Source organism: Seriola aureovittata, chromosome 17 (genome assembly GCF_021018895.1).
Source record: "Seriola aureovittata isolate HTS-2021-v1 ecotype China chromosome 17, ASM2101889v1, whole genome shotgun sequence".
In the NCBI taxonomy this organism is placed as follows: domain Eukaryota; kingdom Metazoa; phylum Chordata; class Actinopteri; order Carangiformes; family Carangidae; genus Seriola; species Seriola aureovittata.
The window spans coordinates 11,547,149-11,565,955 of NC_079380.1; the positions used below are offsets into that span (position 1 = coordinate 11,547,149).

The 18,807-nt window shown below is 41.8% G+C and overlaps 3 protein-coding genes across 12 annotated transcripts in view; 2 read left to right on the plus strand and 1 right to left on the minus strand.

Annotated features, from left to right (window-relative positions):
• dnm2a (dynamin 2a) overlaps positions 1 to 8,217 on the minus strand; it is a 27,912-nt gene extending 19,695 nt beyond the window's left edge. For 4 of the 5 annotated variants that reach the window (XM_056400427.1, XM_056400429.1, XM_056400426.1 and 1 more), the window contains exons 1-4: positions 7,753 to 8,215; positions 1,632 to 1,705; positions 1,261 to 1,410; positions 3 to 206 (exon numbers count right to left, since the gene is read on the minus strand). In XM_056400427.1, the coding sequence (XP_056256402.1) occupies positions 3 to 206; positions 1,261 to 1,410; positions 1,632 to 1,705; positions 7,753 to 7,913 (589 nt within the window). In that variant the 5' untranslated portion in view covers positions 7,914 to 8,215. Of the gene's footprint in view, positions 1 to 2; positions 207 to 1,260; positions 1,411 to 1,631; positions 1,706 to 7,752 lie in introns of all 5 variants that reach the window. The other variant, XM_056400428.1, reaches the window with a different exon arrangement.
• Positions 8,218 to 8,400: 183 nt separating this feature from the next.
• Positions 8,401 to 12,748, plus strand: qtrt1 (queuine tRNA-ribosyltransferase 1). The gene is made up of 9 exons (XM_056401517.1): positions 8,401 to 8,704; positions 8,832 to 8,900; positions 9,046 to 9,184; positions 9,274 to 9,468; positions 9,928 to 10,066; positions 10,173 to 10,248; positions 10,370 to 10,479; positions 10,679 to 10,763; positions 12,020 to 12,748. The coding sequence occupies exons 1-9, from the start codon at positions 8,417 to 8,419 to the stop codon at positions 12,170 to 12,172; spliced, it is 1,254 nt and encodes a 417-aa protein (XP_056257492.1). The 5' UTR covers positions 8,401 to 8,416; the 3' UTR covers positions 12,173 to 12,748.
• Positions 12,749 to 14,001: 1,253 nt separating this feature from the next.
• Positions 14,002 to 18,807, plus strand: part of LOC130184473 (potassium channel subfamily T member 2) — a 36,106-nt gene continuing 31,300 nt past the window's right edge. For 2 of the 6 annotated variants that reach the window (XM_056400397.1, XM_056400403.1), the window contains exon 1: positions 14,002 to 14,604. In XM_056400397.1, coding sequence (XP_056256372.1) covers positions 14,516 to 14,604 — 89 coding nt within the window. In that variant the 5' untranslated portion in view covers positions 14,002 to 14,515. The remainder of the gene's footprint in view (positions 14,605 to 18,807) is intronic. The other 4 variants (XM_056400398.1, XM_056400399.1, XM_056400400.1 and 1 more) reach the window with 4 other exon arrangements.

Sequence of the window (18,807 nt, forward strand, 5' to 3'; positions counted from 1 at the left end):
ACCCTGTGGGTCCACCTCCTTGGCGATCTTCAGAGCGTCTGAGTTGGCCAGGTCAGTGTTGGCAGGGGTGACGGCCAGGATCAGACAACTCTCCTTAGTGATGAATTGCATCAGCATGTCCCTGATCTGTTGCTCGATGTCATGGGGCTGGTCTCCGACAGCAACCTTAGTCATTCCCGGGAGGTCGATCAGGGTCAGGTTGAGCACTAAACCACATGGACAAAAGTCATAAAAATGAGAAATGAAACCACGAAAGCATTTTCTACACATCTAAACAATATGTCATTACTCATTCAGGTAATGCGTTTCCATTTTTTCCCCCAGAGAAAGCTATTTATTGCCTTTTTAATTCAACACATCATTTACTTGATACAGCATTTGAATGGAATGGAAACTAAGGTAGTGATGGATGTGAGACCAATAAATGCTTGATTAATCAAAAGCATTCTCAATGAAAGGGCAATCACTGTGTTAAGAAAATGCAGCCTCTTCATAGCGTTGTTCATATGTTCTTTTACATAGCAAGCTAAAGTTAAATACAGTCCTGTGCTTTGTGTCAACTTCATTTTCCTTCCTATTAAAAAAACCAACAGATATCTACCCTATCACCCTCAATGTAACATGTTAATGCCATCTGTGATGGGAAGGGAAGCTTTCATCTTGTTTACAAAGATATTTTTGCTCTTGTAAAACTAGGTCTAATTTTACCCCATCAAATACTCAACATCCTTATTACTCACAAGTGTTAAATCTACTGAAAGAAACAAATATGAAAATGTCAAAATTTGACTGTGAATTCCCAATGACGGCTCCAATAAGGAGATGAATAGATGTTTGTGACAGTCATTCAGTGAACATCACAATAATGACTTTTAGCTTTTACTAAAAACAACACTGGTCCAAACCACAACAATACAGTTTTTTTCTGATATCTTACAAGGCTCTCATTTTGTAAACAGCTCTGACTGGGCTATAAAGATAAAATTGCGGTAGAAGTATGATGATAAAAATATACACAATTAGATTTTTTTGAAATTCGATAGGGAAATTGTTTATGGATAAAATAGACAAAATGACCAAAGGTGGAGTTATGAATCTAAGACATTAGAGGAATACATATGATAAACAGTGAATCTCTGATGGTTGACAAATCTATATTGTCTCATGATAAATATGGTTATACAACATGAAAAATGACGTAGAGGCCAAGGAGCACAAAGTGTTTATGTAAAAGTGTTTTACAATAAGACTGTCCATTACCGTGTGGGGAGTAGACTCTCAGGTTAATTGGGACGGGAGAGATGCCTTTGTTGGAGCCTGTTATCCTGTCTGTCTCCGACTCAATTTCCGCCCGCACTTCATCAAAATCCACAAACTTCTTCCCCTTGCAATGCAGGAATTCAGCATATTCTACACAAACAGGGACAAGGTGAAGCACAGGAAGGGAGGGTAGAGGGAGAGAAAAGGACAAAGGGGAAGAAATAGCAGGCAGAGAGAGAAAAAAGAGAATATTAAATTAAAGAGATAGCAGACAGGGTGCGTAGCTTGAGGCACTTTGACAGAGAGGTCATATACAGGGCAGTGATGAAAGGAGACAGGGATGTGGCTGTGCACAGGACAGGCACACTCACCTGCTTTATTGTTGACCAGCTGCAAAATGAGAGGTCTGCGGGTAACAATGCCTGATCCACGTGGAAGAAAGTCCCTAAGTAAGAGAGACAGACAGAGGAAGAGGGAGAAAATCAAACAACGGGATTGTTGGGAGTAAAAAGGGGGGATATGTAAGGTAAAACACGGGGAGTTCAGTGCAAAGAAAGCAACAGAAAGATAAAAAGGCAGAAAAAAGAGAAAGAGACAGGGAGAATGTTCAATTATTCATTACATTTAATGTCCATTTCCTCGCAGCGTGCCCTCTAGTTAATTGATGGGCACAGGGGAATTTCACGCCCCCAACTTGTTTCATAACAAATCAAATGTGGCAAAGTCATTTTCTCTCACCATTAGAGCTATAAAGATCAATTCATACACTCCCACTCTTGGTGTTATGGGGAAAATCCCTAAAATATAATTCACAGATGTTACATCTACCTCATTCTACACCTCAGTTGACTTGTCATGAATTTGAACAAATCTCTTCTCATGTTCAAACAGACTGTGATGATAATGTTATCCAAGGACAAATCCTAGAGCTGCTGCTCCACAGACAATGAATAATGGAACAACTACTAGCACACTGACAGCACCCGTGGTGATTTTACTACGATATAAATACATTTTTTGACATTCAACTACATTCAGTCGACACTCATTTTGATATAATAGCTCAAACAAAAGCTACAGGATCACAGACTCAAAATGTCACTTCATGTCATTGTCAGTCTTGATGAAAAGATCTCAGAGTTGGGGAGGAGGAAAAGCACAATATAAATTCTGTTTCAGGGTGGACTTAATGATGCTGTAATGTGGTGTTTTTCAATAGATGAACTTGTTCTGTGCTTAACAATTAAGGTGTTCAATTTACTGCCTATGTAAAGGACAAGTGAGGCCCATGGTTTCAGCTGCCACTTTTACCTTTTGTGTGAACCTAGGCTGTGTCAATACCAGAGATATCCATGCTATCCATACCTAGATAACGGCTTAACCACAATAGAATCAGGCCTGACACTTGTCACCGCTTTGCTATGTGGACATTCTCGCCCACAAACTTAAATAATGCTTAGTAATTGCACAAGGTGATGCGTTGCCCAAAGCAAAAATGACAGTAAACAAGCAATGGAAAATGCTATTGGTGCAAGAGAGCATTATTGAGACACTAGCCTACAGGAAATCTCACAATTGGCTTGTGTGTTGCTTTTAAGGTGACATGGTACCTGAGGAATTTTTCACCACATGCTCAAAAGTTGCTTAGTCAGCCCTCAGACCAGGCTCCTCCACCCAGTCTTTTGCACTCCCCTCCCATTCGGGTGGGCCCCTCTGCTGCTCTGCAAACATGCTACATCTGGTGGCAATCACCGGCCCTAGTCCTGGAACAATCTTAGCAGGGATGAGCATGTCACTAACCCACATTCTCCTTTTCCTCCCTGCTGCCAGACCTACAGGCCTGAGGGGACTATGGTGGTGCTCAGTCGGCCTGCTGACTTCAGACTGGAAGCAATATGTCAGCCACAGGACAGGAGAAAGGAGAGGAGCTGCCATATAACATACTGCCAGCTATTCCTAGGTTGTAGTCCTGTGGTGAAACAGTGCGGAACATTCTGGATGTTCCTTGCATCAGCAAAAATCCACAGGTCTGTGGTTCAGTGCTGGTGCTGTGTCATGCACATAATGTGGAGCATGCAGGCATTTGTTCACAGGGGCGACAGTATAGAAAGCCCTGGATGAGAAATGGGAGCATGGGAGCGAGGGACTTAAAACACAAAGCCACTATAGGCTGAGGGAAAGGATAGACAAATTAGACTGGATGTGGAGAATGGTGGTAAGATGCTCAGAGCAATGACCTCTTCAAGACACTGCTAATGTATTGATGCATCTCTCCAGTTATAGGTGACTCACTGGGATTTCAGCAATCAAATGCCGTCTCAATGGCTCAACAAGTGGTCACTGGTCAGATACACAGCAATAAAATATAGTGCCAATAAAGGTTACGTGAAAACACATACAAAGAAATTGTTAAAAAAGAAAGTACTTTTGCAGAGACACAACGCAGGGACAGAATTGAAACAGTCAGTCCTAATACACAGAACTGGATAAACAGCAGTGGCATATTGAAAGGAAGCAAGAGGCCAAGATTCCATTATTGATGCCCTGTAAATGATAGACGAGGCTGAGCAGATTGTGTATCATTTCATGCATTATGGATGGCCGAGCAAAGAGCATCAGTCTGTGAGCCTCCCTTCATCTAAGACAAGAGAAAGCAAAAGCAAAGGAGAGTAGAGCAGGGGGAGAACAAGAGAGCCAACGCCCCTCCCCCTACCTGCCCGCCCAACAGCCTCCATCTATTACAAACTGGCAGAGCAACTCTGAGGAGCCATACACCACAGCTGATCCTCCTTTTCATCGAGTCTACAGAGGCCTGGCAGGGGTTTTCAAACATGGACACCAGTGTGTGAAACTCTGGGGTCATAGTATGCTCTCACTGGAGGGTATAGTACACAAAAACGTGTTTGTGGTTTTGTGGGACATATCCTGTGGGTCTGTGGTGCGGCAACGAACATATAATTATGGCTACCCACATTCCCGCACCTAAGTCTGTCACTGTGGGTACCAAGAGGCATCACTAGACAGCAAAGCCTCTTCAAGCACTTCCAAAATCCAGTTGCTTAGTAGAAAATCCCTTTGCTTTCTGCCACTCAGCTGTTTGTACTTCTTCCTCACAGGGATGTCCACAGTGCTGCATGCACACATCCAGACCTGCAGACATTTCTGTTTAAATTCCTTTACATATCCATGCCGCCATCATGGAGTAAGTCTGCTGCTACAGAGTGAGGCTGTCACATTTAATTCATGGTCAAGGATAAACTGTTCATCTATCTATCTATCTATCTATCTATCTATCTATCTATCTATCTATCTATCTAGTACAGCTTTAAAATTACGACAACTGTTCCACACACTGCTGGTCTTTCTGTACTCTACTTGCAACAGATCTGATAATAACCTCCACCCTGGACAGCTTGCAGTGCTAGATATGACGTCTCTCCTCTAGGACAAAGACTTCATTTAATCATGATCCAAAACGTGTGTTAAACCATAGACAAGTCAGTAAAATAACACTGAAGAGTAAAGCTGAATGTAAATCAGCATTTAAGTTTACTAAATTCAAGTTCTTACCACTAGCAGCAATAATTTTCATCATCTTTTAACCTTTTATGAATCTGATTTTACATTATTTTGGTGTCAAACACTGACATAATGCTTGTTTACATATTGTACAGACAATTTTAGTGTATATAATGTATTTGGTATATGTTCAATGTGTCAGCAAAACCTAAGGTCCCTTTGATGCAAATCTAAACAAGGCAACGACACATAACACACCCACACCCCACCAAAAGACAGAACATTCACAAATATATGAGGCCATTGAGCCAGAGTGATTTGATTAGCTCGAGCAAAGTATGCAGACCAGGCAACCAACGTGTTCTGGTCTCCAGTAACAAACATGGAGGGAACGGCGGCCCAAATCACATCAACAAGATGGGTCACACAGAACAGGGGCAATCTAAAACCCGCCTGACATGGGTGGGATGAAAATCTGAATTGTGTCAACTGTGAGACAGTAACTACATAGCGAATACAGTCTTCTCCTAATTTCCCCTTTCACTCCATAGCAGATATACAGATTATAATGGCCGACAATTTGCCAGTGAAAGAGAGTGAAGCAGTACGTTAAGTCACTTGGCACCCATCAGATCATGACATCAGCATGGAATTCAGGCGGGAGACAAAAAAGGAGGAGCATTTACTCTCTGTGAATCATACAGTCTATGACCTGAAGTGCGTCTCTTCCCAGCACTAACTCACTCTGTGTCTATTGTTGTTGGTGCCACAAAAAGGGAAAGAGGGATTATTTTCATGCCTGGGGACACAGAGATGAAGCAAGCCTTTCACACACAACTACTGCTCACCAAGGAAAAAAAACTCAGCCACTCGGGAAACTGCAGAGCAACTATTACTGACTTTAATAGTGGCTCAGTGCTCATGGTTAAAGTCTGTTGTCACAACAGAGAATTTGAAAATCAATTATCCTACAACACTTAACACTCATAGTTTTCTGTAATAAATTACATAGTAAAGGGTTTAGGTATTGGCTGCTCCTGAGCTCAAACAAACCCTTAGATCAACAATGAGTCAGCTTAACATGAACACGCCTGTTGCTATAGCAAAGTGCAGAAACTCCCATGCTCTTCCAGATTAAAGTAAGACTCAACCTTGTAGTTACGAGTTTGACTTCTACTGTTCCACCTTGTCAGCCCTAAAGTTCACCTGCACGGCAACAAGCATAGAGATTAGCTGCTGTAATTTGTATTGTGTGAAAAAGCCATGGTAAACATCTAAATGTACCACTCACATGTTCATAAAAGGATGAGCATGCACATGTGTAACCATGCCACAGCATATCAGTAAAGTGCATGTGTAATTTTTGAGCAAATGGATGTATGTCCTGTCAACTAGCAGAAAGTGGAAGGCCAGCACAGGCAGTGAAACTGAGGTCACCATGAAATGTTTCATGGTAATTACATCTGATGTGTGTTAAGTGTTCTCACATTGCAAAACCCCACTGATCTGAATTAATGTGCACTGAGTGGCAGTCTAATCTTCATGTGTGTTCTTGCCTGAGAGCAGTTATGACATGCTCTCGCCAATGTGTTTATAACCAAAGGCCTGTCTGCATGCCATCTTAATAGCCAATGCACTTCCTCTTCTCTGTCAGCTGGCCTGCGTGTATGTGTGTGATTGTTCGATCCCTATGTGGGTTGGGTTACACATACACACTGAGAGTCTCGATGGAAACCTGCTAAACAAGCTGCTTTAGAGCAAGCTTGGTTTGTTTCTTTATCTGCAGGGTGCTCTCATTCACTGCTGATGTGGGGGAAGACAACAGGACCAGCCTGTTGAGGACAACAGGACCAGCCTGTCTAGGAGCACTGTCGCTGAACCTTCACATCACAAAAAATGGAGAAACACCAACCCCATTTCCTTGATTTCTACAAAAACAGTAACAAGAAGGCAAAAGAGGAAGATGGTAAAGGAAGTTGTGTCTGCTAAAGATGTGAGCTTGCATTTCATGTCTGAATTTTTACAAGACACTGTGCTTTGAACTCAAATGTGGTGCATTATATAAACCCTTCTTGAGATAAAGTCAGCTGCAAAAATCCACACCTCTAAGGAAAGGAGATGACTCTCTCTACCCTACTAGCCCTCCAAATAACATATTTGTGCTCCCACATCAGACAGAATAAGCATGCTAATCAAACAACAAACTCTCATGTGACCCAACAAAACTCAAATCAACAGCTGTGAGCTGCAGACCAGGTTACATTTACTGGTGAATGCAAATCCTGTAGGACTTTCTGGGTGTGGCCTGTAAATATAAACAGCGCCATATGAAAAAGGTTTCATTTAGAACTAAGGGCAAAAACTTGGATAGCAAAATAAGATAATCTGCACTATGTTTACTGAGAATAACGTTCCACGATGTGAACTTACAGACACAAACCTTGATTTATGTCATTTTTATAAAGATCTTGGTTTGTCATGTTCAAAATGATAGGATATAAAGAGGGAGACAACAGATATTTACTCACAGTTGAAAAAGGCATTAATATTGTGCAAAGTATTGGCAATGATCACAGAGACAATCCAAAAGCAAAGTACATTTACTAATATCTTACTTTTATACCCATCATTATTTGAAGATTGTCTTAAGTCCTGAGTGCACAGAACTTCATATATATCCATTTATATTAATCTCCTAGGCTGGCCCACTGGTTAGCCACGTACAGGGCGAAATCTACGTCAAGTTGTTGAACCTGCAGCCACTACACACTATCAAGCTTTACGACAAGTGCGTAAAATATTATTGACGTTACATCCTGGTAGAGTAACTAACGTTTAGCCTTACGACAAATGGCATTTCCACACATATCTTACCTGCTGAACAATCAAAAACATAGTTTGAGAATGCTACACTAGACAAACTATGTGATAATTGCAAAGCTTAACTTCATTAGCGTGATCATACTCACTTACCTGCCAACAAAATTTTCCAAGACTGAGCTTTTTCCAGCGCTCTGTCCACCGACCACAGCGATCTGAGGCAGGTCTAAATTGCAACTCTGGCCAATGGAGCTGAAAGCGTCTTGAAGCTTGTTGATAAGGGGAATCAGGTCTTCCATGCCCCGGTTCCCCATGGCTTCGTTAGCTCAGAGAGCCCCCTCAACACAACGCAGACCAGAGGCTAACGCTAGCCGCGCTATCTAGCTAGGTAACGTTAGCTTAGGAGCAAGGTGCTCTCGGGTTACTCTGCTGAGTTCCGCCGCTTCAAACAGCTCGGGCTTATACTCCCTCTTGAACACTCAAGCTGTTACCGGTAATTCAACTTACACTAATAACATTTCGTATTCTCTTAAGCACAATAACTAAATACTCAATCAGTCGAGACGGACGGAAAACTCGCAAAACAAAACTTCCTCTACACAAACACCATCCGGTCAGAAGAGACGACCGGTGCGTATACACCCGCCTCTTGAGAAACCTGCGACCCTATTGGCTGATTCTACTGCCTCTCCACAAAACTAAGCCTCTGATTGGACAACTAAAAGGCGTGCCTTTCACTCTGATCAAATCGCTGATTTCAGATTGGTCAAGGCAGCCGTCAATTTTCAGCTGTCTCGCGTCATATGTTCACTACAACATGGCTGCCATCGTAGAATGTGGAGCTGATTCAAATACTGCAGAAAACCACATGTCCCTAAAGAAAGCTCTGTCGGTTGCTTCTCCCCTTTCTCTGCGAATCATTGCTGAATGCTCAGTGACGAAAGCAAGAGCTTGTGATCTAATACTGCCACACTCCGCCGTCAGCACCCCGGTTTTCATGCCAGTCGGTACTCAGGGAACCCTGAAGGGAATCACTGTCGATCAGCTGGAGGGTCTTGGATGTCAGATTTGTCTGGGGAACACATACCACCTGGGCATGAGACCGGTAGGCGACACTACTAATATCAGTCCGCGTTTTCCTTATGATTTATTAGGCTTTAATAGTGGCTGTACCAATTCATGACATTTTCTTTAGTAAATGTGTTTTTCCATTTCAACTCCTCTGTATACAGGGACCTGATTTGATCGAGAAAGCCAATGGTTTACATGGGTTCATGAACTGGAAAAGAAATCTTTTAACTGTGAGTGTGGCTTTCCTAAATAAATAAATCATAAATGATGAGTTGAAGGCAACAAGAGATGTTCGATGTTAAGTAAGTAAGTAAGTACAAGAGGTGCTGTTGTATTTTGTGGTGAAATCTTGTGTTTCACTTCCTCTTCATACAGGACAGTGGAGGTTTTCAGATGGTGTCTCTTGTTGAACTCTCAGAGGTCACTGAGGAAGGGGTCAAGTTCAAGTCCCCCTATGATGGAAAAGAGATCCTTTTAAGTCCTGAGAAATCCATCAGCATACAGAACAGTCTGGGTCAGTGTTACTGGACAAAGACTTGGACCTTCCCTTCAGTTTCCAGTGGCTAACAGACAGCCTGTCCATGTTTCTCTGTGGTTTTCCAGGGTCAGACATCATGATGCAGCTGGATGATGTTGTCAGCAGTACTGTGACAGGACCACGGGTGGAGGAGGCCATGCACAGATCTATTCGCTGGCTGGACCGTTGCGTAGCAGCTAATAAAAATCCACACAAGCAGAACCTTTTTGCCATCATACAGGGAGGGCTGAATGCAGACCTGCGCAAGGCTTGTCTAGATGGTAAAAAGTCCTGCTCTTCTGCGATCCTTTTACCATTTTGATCTTCTCCCTCAATCATCATAAACTGGAATTGACATGAATCCTGCATGGTTGGATCATATTTGGATAGAGTCACAGCTCATATTTGAATGCCTTCAAAGTCCATTTATTTTAAATAGAAGAAAGTTTACACAAGATGTTTCTCCACTTCATATACCTATGAATGTAAATAATCTCCTGATCAAACAGGTGGGTAGCTTGGATAATAACAATCTTTTTCAGTGTCAGGATATGATGAGGAATCCAGTAATGCCAAAATACTTACTGTCAAATTCAAAGGCCATAAGCATGGTCCAAAGATATTGGCAGAGAACTGCATTTTGTCAAGCACAACAGAAATTCCTACACATAGTTTCACTGAGAGACACTAATGATAAGGGGTCAGACTTGTGCTTTAGATATCTTATCCCCTTCCTGTAGAAATGACTCGGCGTGATGTCCCTGGTTTTGCCATCGGAGGCCTGAGTGGAGGAGAGGAGAAGGATGACTTCTGGCGGATGGTCACGCTGAGCACCGACCACCTGCCAAGAGAAAAGCCTCGATACCTCATGGGTGTGGGGTATGTTTGTGTGTATGCAGTAAAACTTCCACTAAGAACTGCACTGTTCATTGGCTATGATGTTATTAATTGACATAAGAATTTGTGTGATCCTCACATGCTGCAGATATGCTGTGGATTTGGTGGTTTGTGTCGCCCTGGGATGTGACATGTTTGACTGCGTGTTCCCCACCCGCACTGCAGTAAGCTCTCTTTACCTCACAGACTGAAAAATCCCTTTTAACTGGTCATTGAGCAGTTGTGGTTCCATATCAAGAACTGATTTCAGCTGTTATTCAGGCGATTATGTTTCTTTTCCCTCAGAGGTTTGGCTCTGCCTTAGTGCCTTGGGGCTCTCTCCAGGTAAAACATAAGCAGTATGCCAAGGACTTTCAGCCCATAGACCCAGACTGCCAGTGTCCCACCTGCAAGAGGTAAGTTGAAAACATTCTCTCAACCTGGAGGTTTGGCTCACATAATAAGTCTTGTAGGTTGTTCCTCTTTGGTTTGTCTTTTCTTTTTTTTTTTCTTATCACGACAGAAATATAGATGTATAAAGCACTGTAGAAGATATGTTGTAAAATGGTAGTTGTGGAAGAAAGATGTCAATAATTGGCCTGTTTTTTGTTTCAGACACAGTCGAGCTTACCTGCATGCTCTGTTTAAGAGTGACACTGCAGCCATGCACCACATCACCATCCATAACATTGCTTACCAGGTGAGTGCTGGAGGTCATTTAGCAGAAAAGTTAATATAATTGCATGACTCCAAAATCAAGATAATCAAAATAAAGTAAAAAATCATTCAATTATGCATGTGAAAATACAGGAACAAAGTAGATTTTGTTGTACACATTTAACTCCTACTCTCCACCTTTTGCATTGCCGTGATGAGAGTGAAGTTTCTGTTTTATGGTGAAGGAAATAATATATAACATTCAAAATCCTTTATTAAGCTTATAATGGTAAGTATTTGGTGACTTTGTCAGAAATGTGTAAATTCAATTATATGTTTTGCCACTTAAGTCGTAGTTGGTGGTGCTGCACTGACATTCCTTATATTGAGAGGGCAGAATGTTTAAAACGCCTCTCAATATAACGCAGTCCACAACAACACATCAGCAGATATGCCCTTATCCCATATGACTTTATGGCAGAACAGTTGGACACATCACATTACATAATAATGATAATAAATTGTCCACTGAGTATGTTTTTATCCATTTCATTGTGAATTTAAAAAACATTAAAACTATTTTATATTGTTCTATATTTTCATTTTAAATTAATTTACTTCAAATTACCGCAGTATTCTTAATTTTTTTGTGTGATTTTTTTTATTTTGCTTTAAAAGAGGTGATAAATCCCAAAACTGCTCATAACCCCCTATTTATTTATGAGTCCATTAGTTTCCTGTGTGTGCCACATATATGAAGTGTTTCTTAATATGTGTCAGCATTTAATTTCTCTGACAGAAATATAACAACAAATGTTGAACTTTACAAATATATGTGATGTGATTTTTGTCTTCACCTCAGTCACATCAATTAAATCCTTCAAGACTCTCCGCGCCCCAAAATGGCACAAATTTGCTTTGCTACTCTGGCATTATCAGAACAATGAAGCATCTCCCTGTGTGACAGATCTGTCCCAGAATACACTGTTCATGTTAAGAGGGGATAACAGATACTGTCTGTCCATGTCGGTTGGCCGGTTGGGCCGTCACTCTACCACTTTGATCCAGAGTGAAACGTTACGACAAGTATTTTAACTGCTGTGAAACATGTACATGTCACCTCTCAAATGTTGCCATGTCAACTAGTAGCATGTAAACACTCTAACTGTATACTCTGAGGATGCTGTCCTGACCTGTATCTGACCCGTACACACTGATGGTGCAGGAGAGAAGGGTGATTTTCCACCGGAGATCATCACATTATTTTCTCCTCAATTAATCAACCATCTCTCATTGCAGCTCAACCTGATGCGCTCCGTGAGGCAGAGCATCGTGGAAGGCCGCTTCCCTGAGTTCATACGGACGTTCATGAAGCGAATGTTTCCGTCTCGTGACCAGTACCCCAGCTGGGCTGTGGACGCTCTGGCCTCCGTCAATGTTACCCTGGAATAGAACTCAGAGGGAAACTATTTCACTTTGAATAGAGATAAATGTCAAACAGTAACTGAAAGATTTTTATATCTTTTAAATGACCTTTTTTATGGATGATTGTTTTCTACTCTTTGTTGATGTTTGTATTTGCGCCGCCCGTTTTGTCGGCGGTGAGGAGAATGGCTTTGGATCGGAAGGGATGAAGCCTGATTGTCCTTTACGGCAACCTTCTTTACTCAGCCTCTGCAGATTGTCGTCACAGTACACATTATGATAATGTGAGACTGAATGGGGTTAAAATGAGGTTTGAAACACATGAACCATCTCCTCCGATATGCTCAGACACTTTTTGTTGTTACCATGGTTACCCAGCTAGGCCCACCCACTTGAAATGAAATGTTTTGCCTTCCTGTCAACATCTTTGTAGTGTTTTTTTTTTTTTTTCTTTGTGACTGAGCGTGTTACAGAAGTATTTCATTTTGTCTAAATGCACAAGATTAATAAATGCATCTGTGTTCTGGGTTTTAATCTAGATCCTAACTGACCAGTAGTTGTCACGTAACTGTTTGATCAGATAAATGGACCTGGCTGGCTACAGATTGTGTGCCTGTGTCATGATGACCACCAGAGGGCAAAGTAGACGAAACCAGTGACAGTAAAACAGAATGATATCCAGTGCATGTTTCCTAATGGCTCAAACAGCAGTTCAGCTGTCTCAGAGTTAAAATAACACATGATTACAGTTAGATTAGGAATATGAAAAACACTGAGAACAAAATTATTCACAAACCAAATTCTGCATCTGTCTAAACAGTGTCAAATCATTCTAAACATCCATAGTCTGTTTTTCTTTTTCTCATCAGTTCAACAGGCAATAGTCCACTCTGACCCCCTGAGTGAGGGTTTTGTCCGGATATTACAGGGGTGCAAATTAATCAAGGCTCGTTTGTGCTCGATTAATATTAATCATTGGAAGTTAATTTGAATAACACCTGTTGTCCGGGGCTTTGAGTCAACAGCCCTCTCAAGCATCACATTTGAATTTCATTACTGCTTCTGTTATGACCACAGGCTCTACAAGATTAAACCCGTGACATGTGCTGAGTGGCAGACAGACTAATATCTAGCACAGCAGTGTAGCATAAATAGAAATGGCGAGTTTGGTGCATAATGAGAGTAGTTTACAAGTGGTTACAAGCTTAATTAAAAAAACATTCATGAGGGGAATTATGCAATGCAATGGTAATAGTGAGTCCATAGTGGGTTTTTTGTGCTTTTACATTATGATAACCCCCATTCACAGGAACTTCTATTTTTTGAATGTGATGACTGCATTGCTTGTATTGTGTTTTCCCTCGAATATGTGCTGCTTCCGCTGTGGGTTTTGATTATATTCAGCATATGGATGCTTAGACAAAAGCACTCAGAGCTCATTTGGCAAGCCGTGCAAAATCGTGTTAAGTGTCTGAAAATGAATGTGCACGACCAAAGCTTTGTGCTAAATAAATTGGATGTCCTCTCTATATATTTCAGGCAAGCCAATTCCCAGCATGCCACATGTGCTGCCTCCTTAAATTGACTGTAAAAAGAACTACATATTTAATAGAAGCCCAGTTGAAATAAGACCAACTGCAGCTCTATGGGCAGAAATAATAAAAAATACATTATTCGACGTTGTAGAATAACGACTGAAATGCGCACAGGGCTCCACAGAAGTGTGATGGACATTTCTGGGGATCACGTGCGTATGTGTGACAGTTTTATTATCATTCATGTTTACAGTGAACAGTATGTTGTTCATGACGCAGCGCAGATGTTGATGGAGAACGCATATCATTTATTATTCTAGATATATTTTAAGAGTATTGTTTTTGTCATTGTTTCTTTTCTTTTGTTGTTTTTACTATTAATCCTGAAATGAAAAGTCGTCGCAACAGTAAGCTACAGTATTCCTCAACGGTTGGTTAAACATTTGCAGTGAGTGCGTCCATGCGGAGCTCAGTCAGGGAGGATGCTGGTGTTGAGAGAGACCAACCAGTTGCTCTCCAGCTGTCACAGTAAAAGTGGAGCCTCCCCTACGCACCGACGGATGAACATCCTCGACCTGTTGCCTCGGCTGGAAGTAAAGTGAGAGCTGCATTGAAGACGGGTGCGAGAAAAGAGAGAAGTTGGTTTCTTCTGTTTAGGAGGGAGGTCGAAGACGATACCATGAGGTGTATCAATGTGTTCTTTATTAATCTACGTTTTGAATAGCAGAGGGAAGAGGAACGGAGCTGGATTTGGGGGGGTCCACCTCCTCGGTGTGGAGGTGCGGTTTGCCGTGATATCTGTCTCTGTCTCTGGGGTCTGAGGAGGAGGAGGACCATGGTCGAACTGGAGAAGGAGGTGCTCCCGCTGCCCCCTCGGTACCGGTTCCGAGACCTGTTGCTCGGGGACTGGCAGACCGACGACAGGTAAAGATGCAGCTACTTGCACCGTTTACGCACGGCGCACTGAAGCCTTTGCGCATCTGTGCGCCATGAGGACATCGTATCATCTTGTCTAAAAAGTACTCATTTGTTTTGCGTTTGCATTTTCTCTCTGTCATCTCATGGACTCAGGTATAATTATGTGTTGGGGTATTTTACTGTCAGCTGTGCAGCTCTGTAGGGGTCCTGCAGCAGGTTTACTAATACTGCATAATAATGCAATACTATCACACAAAAAGCAATATACTACTTAAACCCTATAAAGACAAAAACAATGAAAAGAGATCTAGAGACTAAATATTAATTCTGGAATATTTATTTCATTTATTTTCATATATTGAAACATCAAAAAAAAATCTTCTGGAGGCATCCACCAGGAAGGAAATGAAGAATGAGCAGGTAGACCTGTAGTAGGCCACCATGTTACTTGACTCCTGCCATAATTCCTGAGATTTACAGTGAACCATCTGCCACCTGGACAGGCAATTTAAAGTGGGTGTTCTAGGTAACTGGCAATTGACCTTTGCTTACACTCCATTTACAGGGCTGTAGGTTTGACGTGATATGCATTGCTTAATTTGAGCTATTTCATTATGCTGTCTAATGGAAAACCTTAGCCTTCATTTCACGCGTGGTGTCTCCTGTTGCTAGGTGGAAATGAGGACCAAAGTGCTTGTGGACTTGAGTGGGTGTTTCGAATCAGATAATTGGGGAAACCTGCCACTGAAAGCATTGGAAGAGATGACCAATTCAATTCCAGCCATTGTCAGGATTTATAATGGGAACACACTGATACTTAATTGTGCATGACATGTTACCATAGTGGCCTGCTCTGTCAATAATGTTCTTCATATCATTGAAACTAATAATGATTATTATTGAAACCATCTGGTATGCCACTTTGTTGTTCTTTTATTTGATAAATCAAACCATTTTACCATGAGACTGCATCCCTGACCTCTCAAAGAGTCTTATGTTGCACAGCTGAAGCCTAAACAGGCCGGCTCACTCTGGTCGCGCTCCTCTGGCCTTCTGTAATTCGTCGGCTACTGTCTAATGGCTAATGTTTCAGAACCAGAGTGCACTGTGATCTCAGTCACCTGATTACAGATGTTCATCTTTTTGTTCTTGGAAGTCCATGTGCAATTACGAGACTTTTTATAGTCCTCATCCTCTAGAAAAGGTGGGCAAAAACAATAACTGCTGCTGACAACACAGTGCACGACTTCGCCAAATGAATGCCACAGAGACAAAACAGGTGTACAGTAGCAGTGTGGCTGTGATGTATTCGGTTGCTGAGGCAGTTGGAAATGACCCCGTGTGTCAGCGCCGCAGATGTGCTGTGATAATCTCTAAACACACGATACGGTTGAGTGTTTTCAGGGATATCCTGGTGTCGATCACTTTGAAGGCTCTGGAAGGCGCTGAGGTTCCAATTAAACTTGTGTGGGCTGTGTGTGTTACATTTATTTTGTCACACTGCAGAGCTGTAATGTCCTTTGCACACATGCCTGTTTCATATAGGTAGAGCCTAAATGAGCGATAGTTTCTAGCATAGTAGAAATGGATGTATGTGCAATTATGTATGTATTTTTTTGCCACTCTAGCTAAATATGTGTGTACGTGTTTGTGTGTCTGAGCATTCATGTTTGCGCATGCTTTCATATACAAACGTGTAGACACTTGTGAGAGAGAAAGAGCAATTGTCAGAGGGTCAAGTTGTTGATCTCTGTGCCAGGGAGTATTAGCTGCAATAAAATGGACTGATTAGAAGGAGAGCGAGAGCAGTGATTGATAGTGACAGAAAGCTTAATTATGGCTGAATCACACAGAGTTTTTCTGCCATGGTCCATTAATCTGGGAGTAGCCTTTAAGTAACCCCACACCACACCACCCCCAAACCCCTAAAAGAAGCAGACACTGCCGGTGGCCACAGGTGCACAGATAGCTCCATATGACAGCGTCCCAGCTCAGACATACTCTCACACGTCAGTATGTCAACATGTGTACGCATAACTTATCTCCCTGACACGTATGGTTGCACTCTGGGAAAACATATATTACCAAGTAGTATAATCCCACTTCTGTCACCCTCTGAGGGCCTTCTCCCCATCCTCCCCTCCTCTCAGCTTGCATCCCCCACAGGTGTGTGTGTGTGTGTGTGTGTGTGTGTGTCTGTGTGTGTGTGTGTCTGTGTCTGTCTATGCACATGCTTTTGTGTGCCCATATGTTGGCCTCTTTTAACCCTCCTCTACATCTTAGTTCTGATTGAAGTGCCCCTAATACCATGCTTTCCCCCTTTGAAGAGCTCTCCTGCAACTCAGTGGAATATGTTTTGTGGGAGCCATTGAGCGGCTCTCAGGTGAGGCAATTTTCAGCACAGACTTTTAAAGACGCGGATTGATTTAATAATTTATTTCACACATAGAGATCTCCTGTCCTCCTGGTTTACTGCTATCTATAGAGCCTCCACATTTTTTTCTTTTTCTTTCTTTCTATTTTTTTTCTTTATTTTTTTTTTACCTCTGACAGTAATTGTATTGTTTTAGTGGACCTGTGTCCTGGGGTGCTGTAGTTTATGTGGGTGGCAGGCTTCCCTGGCCCTCGTGTGTATGTTCATGAATATTTTATACTTCAATTTGACACTGCATTTTGTATTGAAGCAAGATATGGCTAAAATAAACAAAAGTGCAAACATATCAAATAAAAGTTTGCTCTGCACAGACTGAAACAAGCCCTCTCTCTCCCAGACACTATTTAAACAGGGATCTGCAGTTGAAAGTTTGGTAACAACCACCAATTATCGTTATCTGTGTGTGTAGCTCCCTTAACTTAAATCCAGGTTGTGCCCGGTAATTGATCAGTAAGTGAAAGTGTGCCTTTCGTTTGCACAAATGTGTCAGGGACAGAGAAGTATGAGCATGTTAATGCCACTGTTGTGATTACACACACACCATTTATATTTTCTGGCAGTGAGTCAGAAGCTTCTGTTTTCAGGAAATGCCAAATGACTAAACATTTAAATACAGATCTTTTGCAGGCTGATGATAAGGATTTCAGCAGTCAAAGGAGCAGTGTGGTTTCCACTAAAATGAACTTGATATCAAGCCCTGAAATTTATTTATTTATTCATTTATTTTGGCTGATATTAACATTCATCTTTGACTTGATGCAAGTCTTCTCACAGCCAGGTTAAATCTGTTAAGTAAGCCTGTTATCTGTCTCTATCCTCAGCACTTTTCCTTGACAAATTAGCTTGTTTTATACATTTTCAGAATACTCAAAAGAATGATTTTATGGCTCAACGCATAGCAGTTACTGTGTTTCAAGAATTGCACGGCAATCAGAGTAGATGGCATATTCATAACAGGCCAAGAACACACAGGATTCCCTGTACAGCTCCACTTGTACGTCAAATTTGTTAGAAGTGAAATGAAATACAGCAGAGCCTCCATTGCTCTACAATAGAGCGACTCAGCAGGGGCTTTCCTCAGAGTCCAGGATTACGATACAAATGACAGCCTTTTGTCCTTAAAACAATCTCTCATTGGCAGTCGCCTCCGCATCTCCTCTCAATCAATTTCTGTCTCAGTCTACTCTCTGCCACCTTCCCTCTCCCTATGCTCCTTCTCCCTTTTCCTACTCTTTAATTCTTCCAGTCAAGCCATAATCTAGTCAGACAAATGTAGAGCATGATCCATCAGTAATGTCAATATTCGTGCCAGTTTTTACCATGCTCCAACTTGGACACGAGAGTCTTTCAGGCATACTTTCAGAGCTCACTTTCAGTCATACCATTTACAAGACGGTTTAGAAAGCTGAAGGCAATCTCTGTCAACAACAGTAGAATCCTGGATGTATTACACATCATGTCTGCAGAGCCAGAGCTGGCATAAAGGGAGGTTATTAGCAATACAGATGGCTTGTATGATGAAAAAAGCCACTCTGTGAAAAGGTGATTTCATCAGATTTGGAGCTGGGTGAGAGAGAGGTGGTGATGAGGGAGCAGGCAGACCTCATGAGTTCTTTCATGACACTGGTGCACAGCCTCACAGCTGTCCCCATATTTTTAAGTTAACATCTAAGTTAACTTAAAGACACTCAGTGGCTGATGAAAATTAATTGGGTGCGGGTGGGGGCAGCTCTGTATCAGAGTGGGCTATGCTAATAAAACCAAAGCATCAGGCC

Bases quoted from the DNA above. Each gene is read 5' to 3' on its own strand.
- qtrt1 (XM_056401517.1), top strand. From the start codon at position 8,417: ATGGCTGCCATCGTAGAATGTGGAGCTGATTCAAATACTGCAGAAAAC. The intron at 8,901-9,045 runs GTGAGTGTGGCT...CTCTTCATACAG, and splicing joins GGAAAAGAAATCTTTTAACT to GACAGTGGAGGTTTTCAGAT. The intron at 9,469-9,927 runs GTAAAAAGTCCT...CCCTTCCTGTAG, and splicing joins GCGCAAGGCTTGTCTAGATG to AAATGACTCGGCGTGATGTC.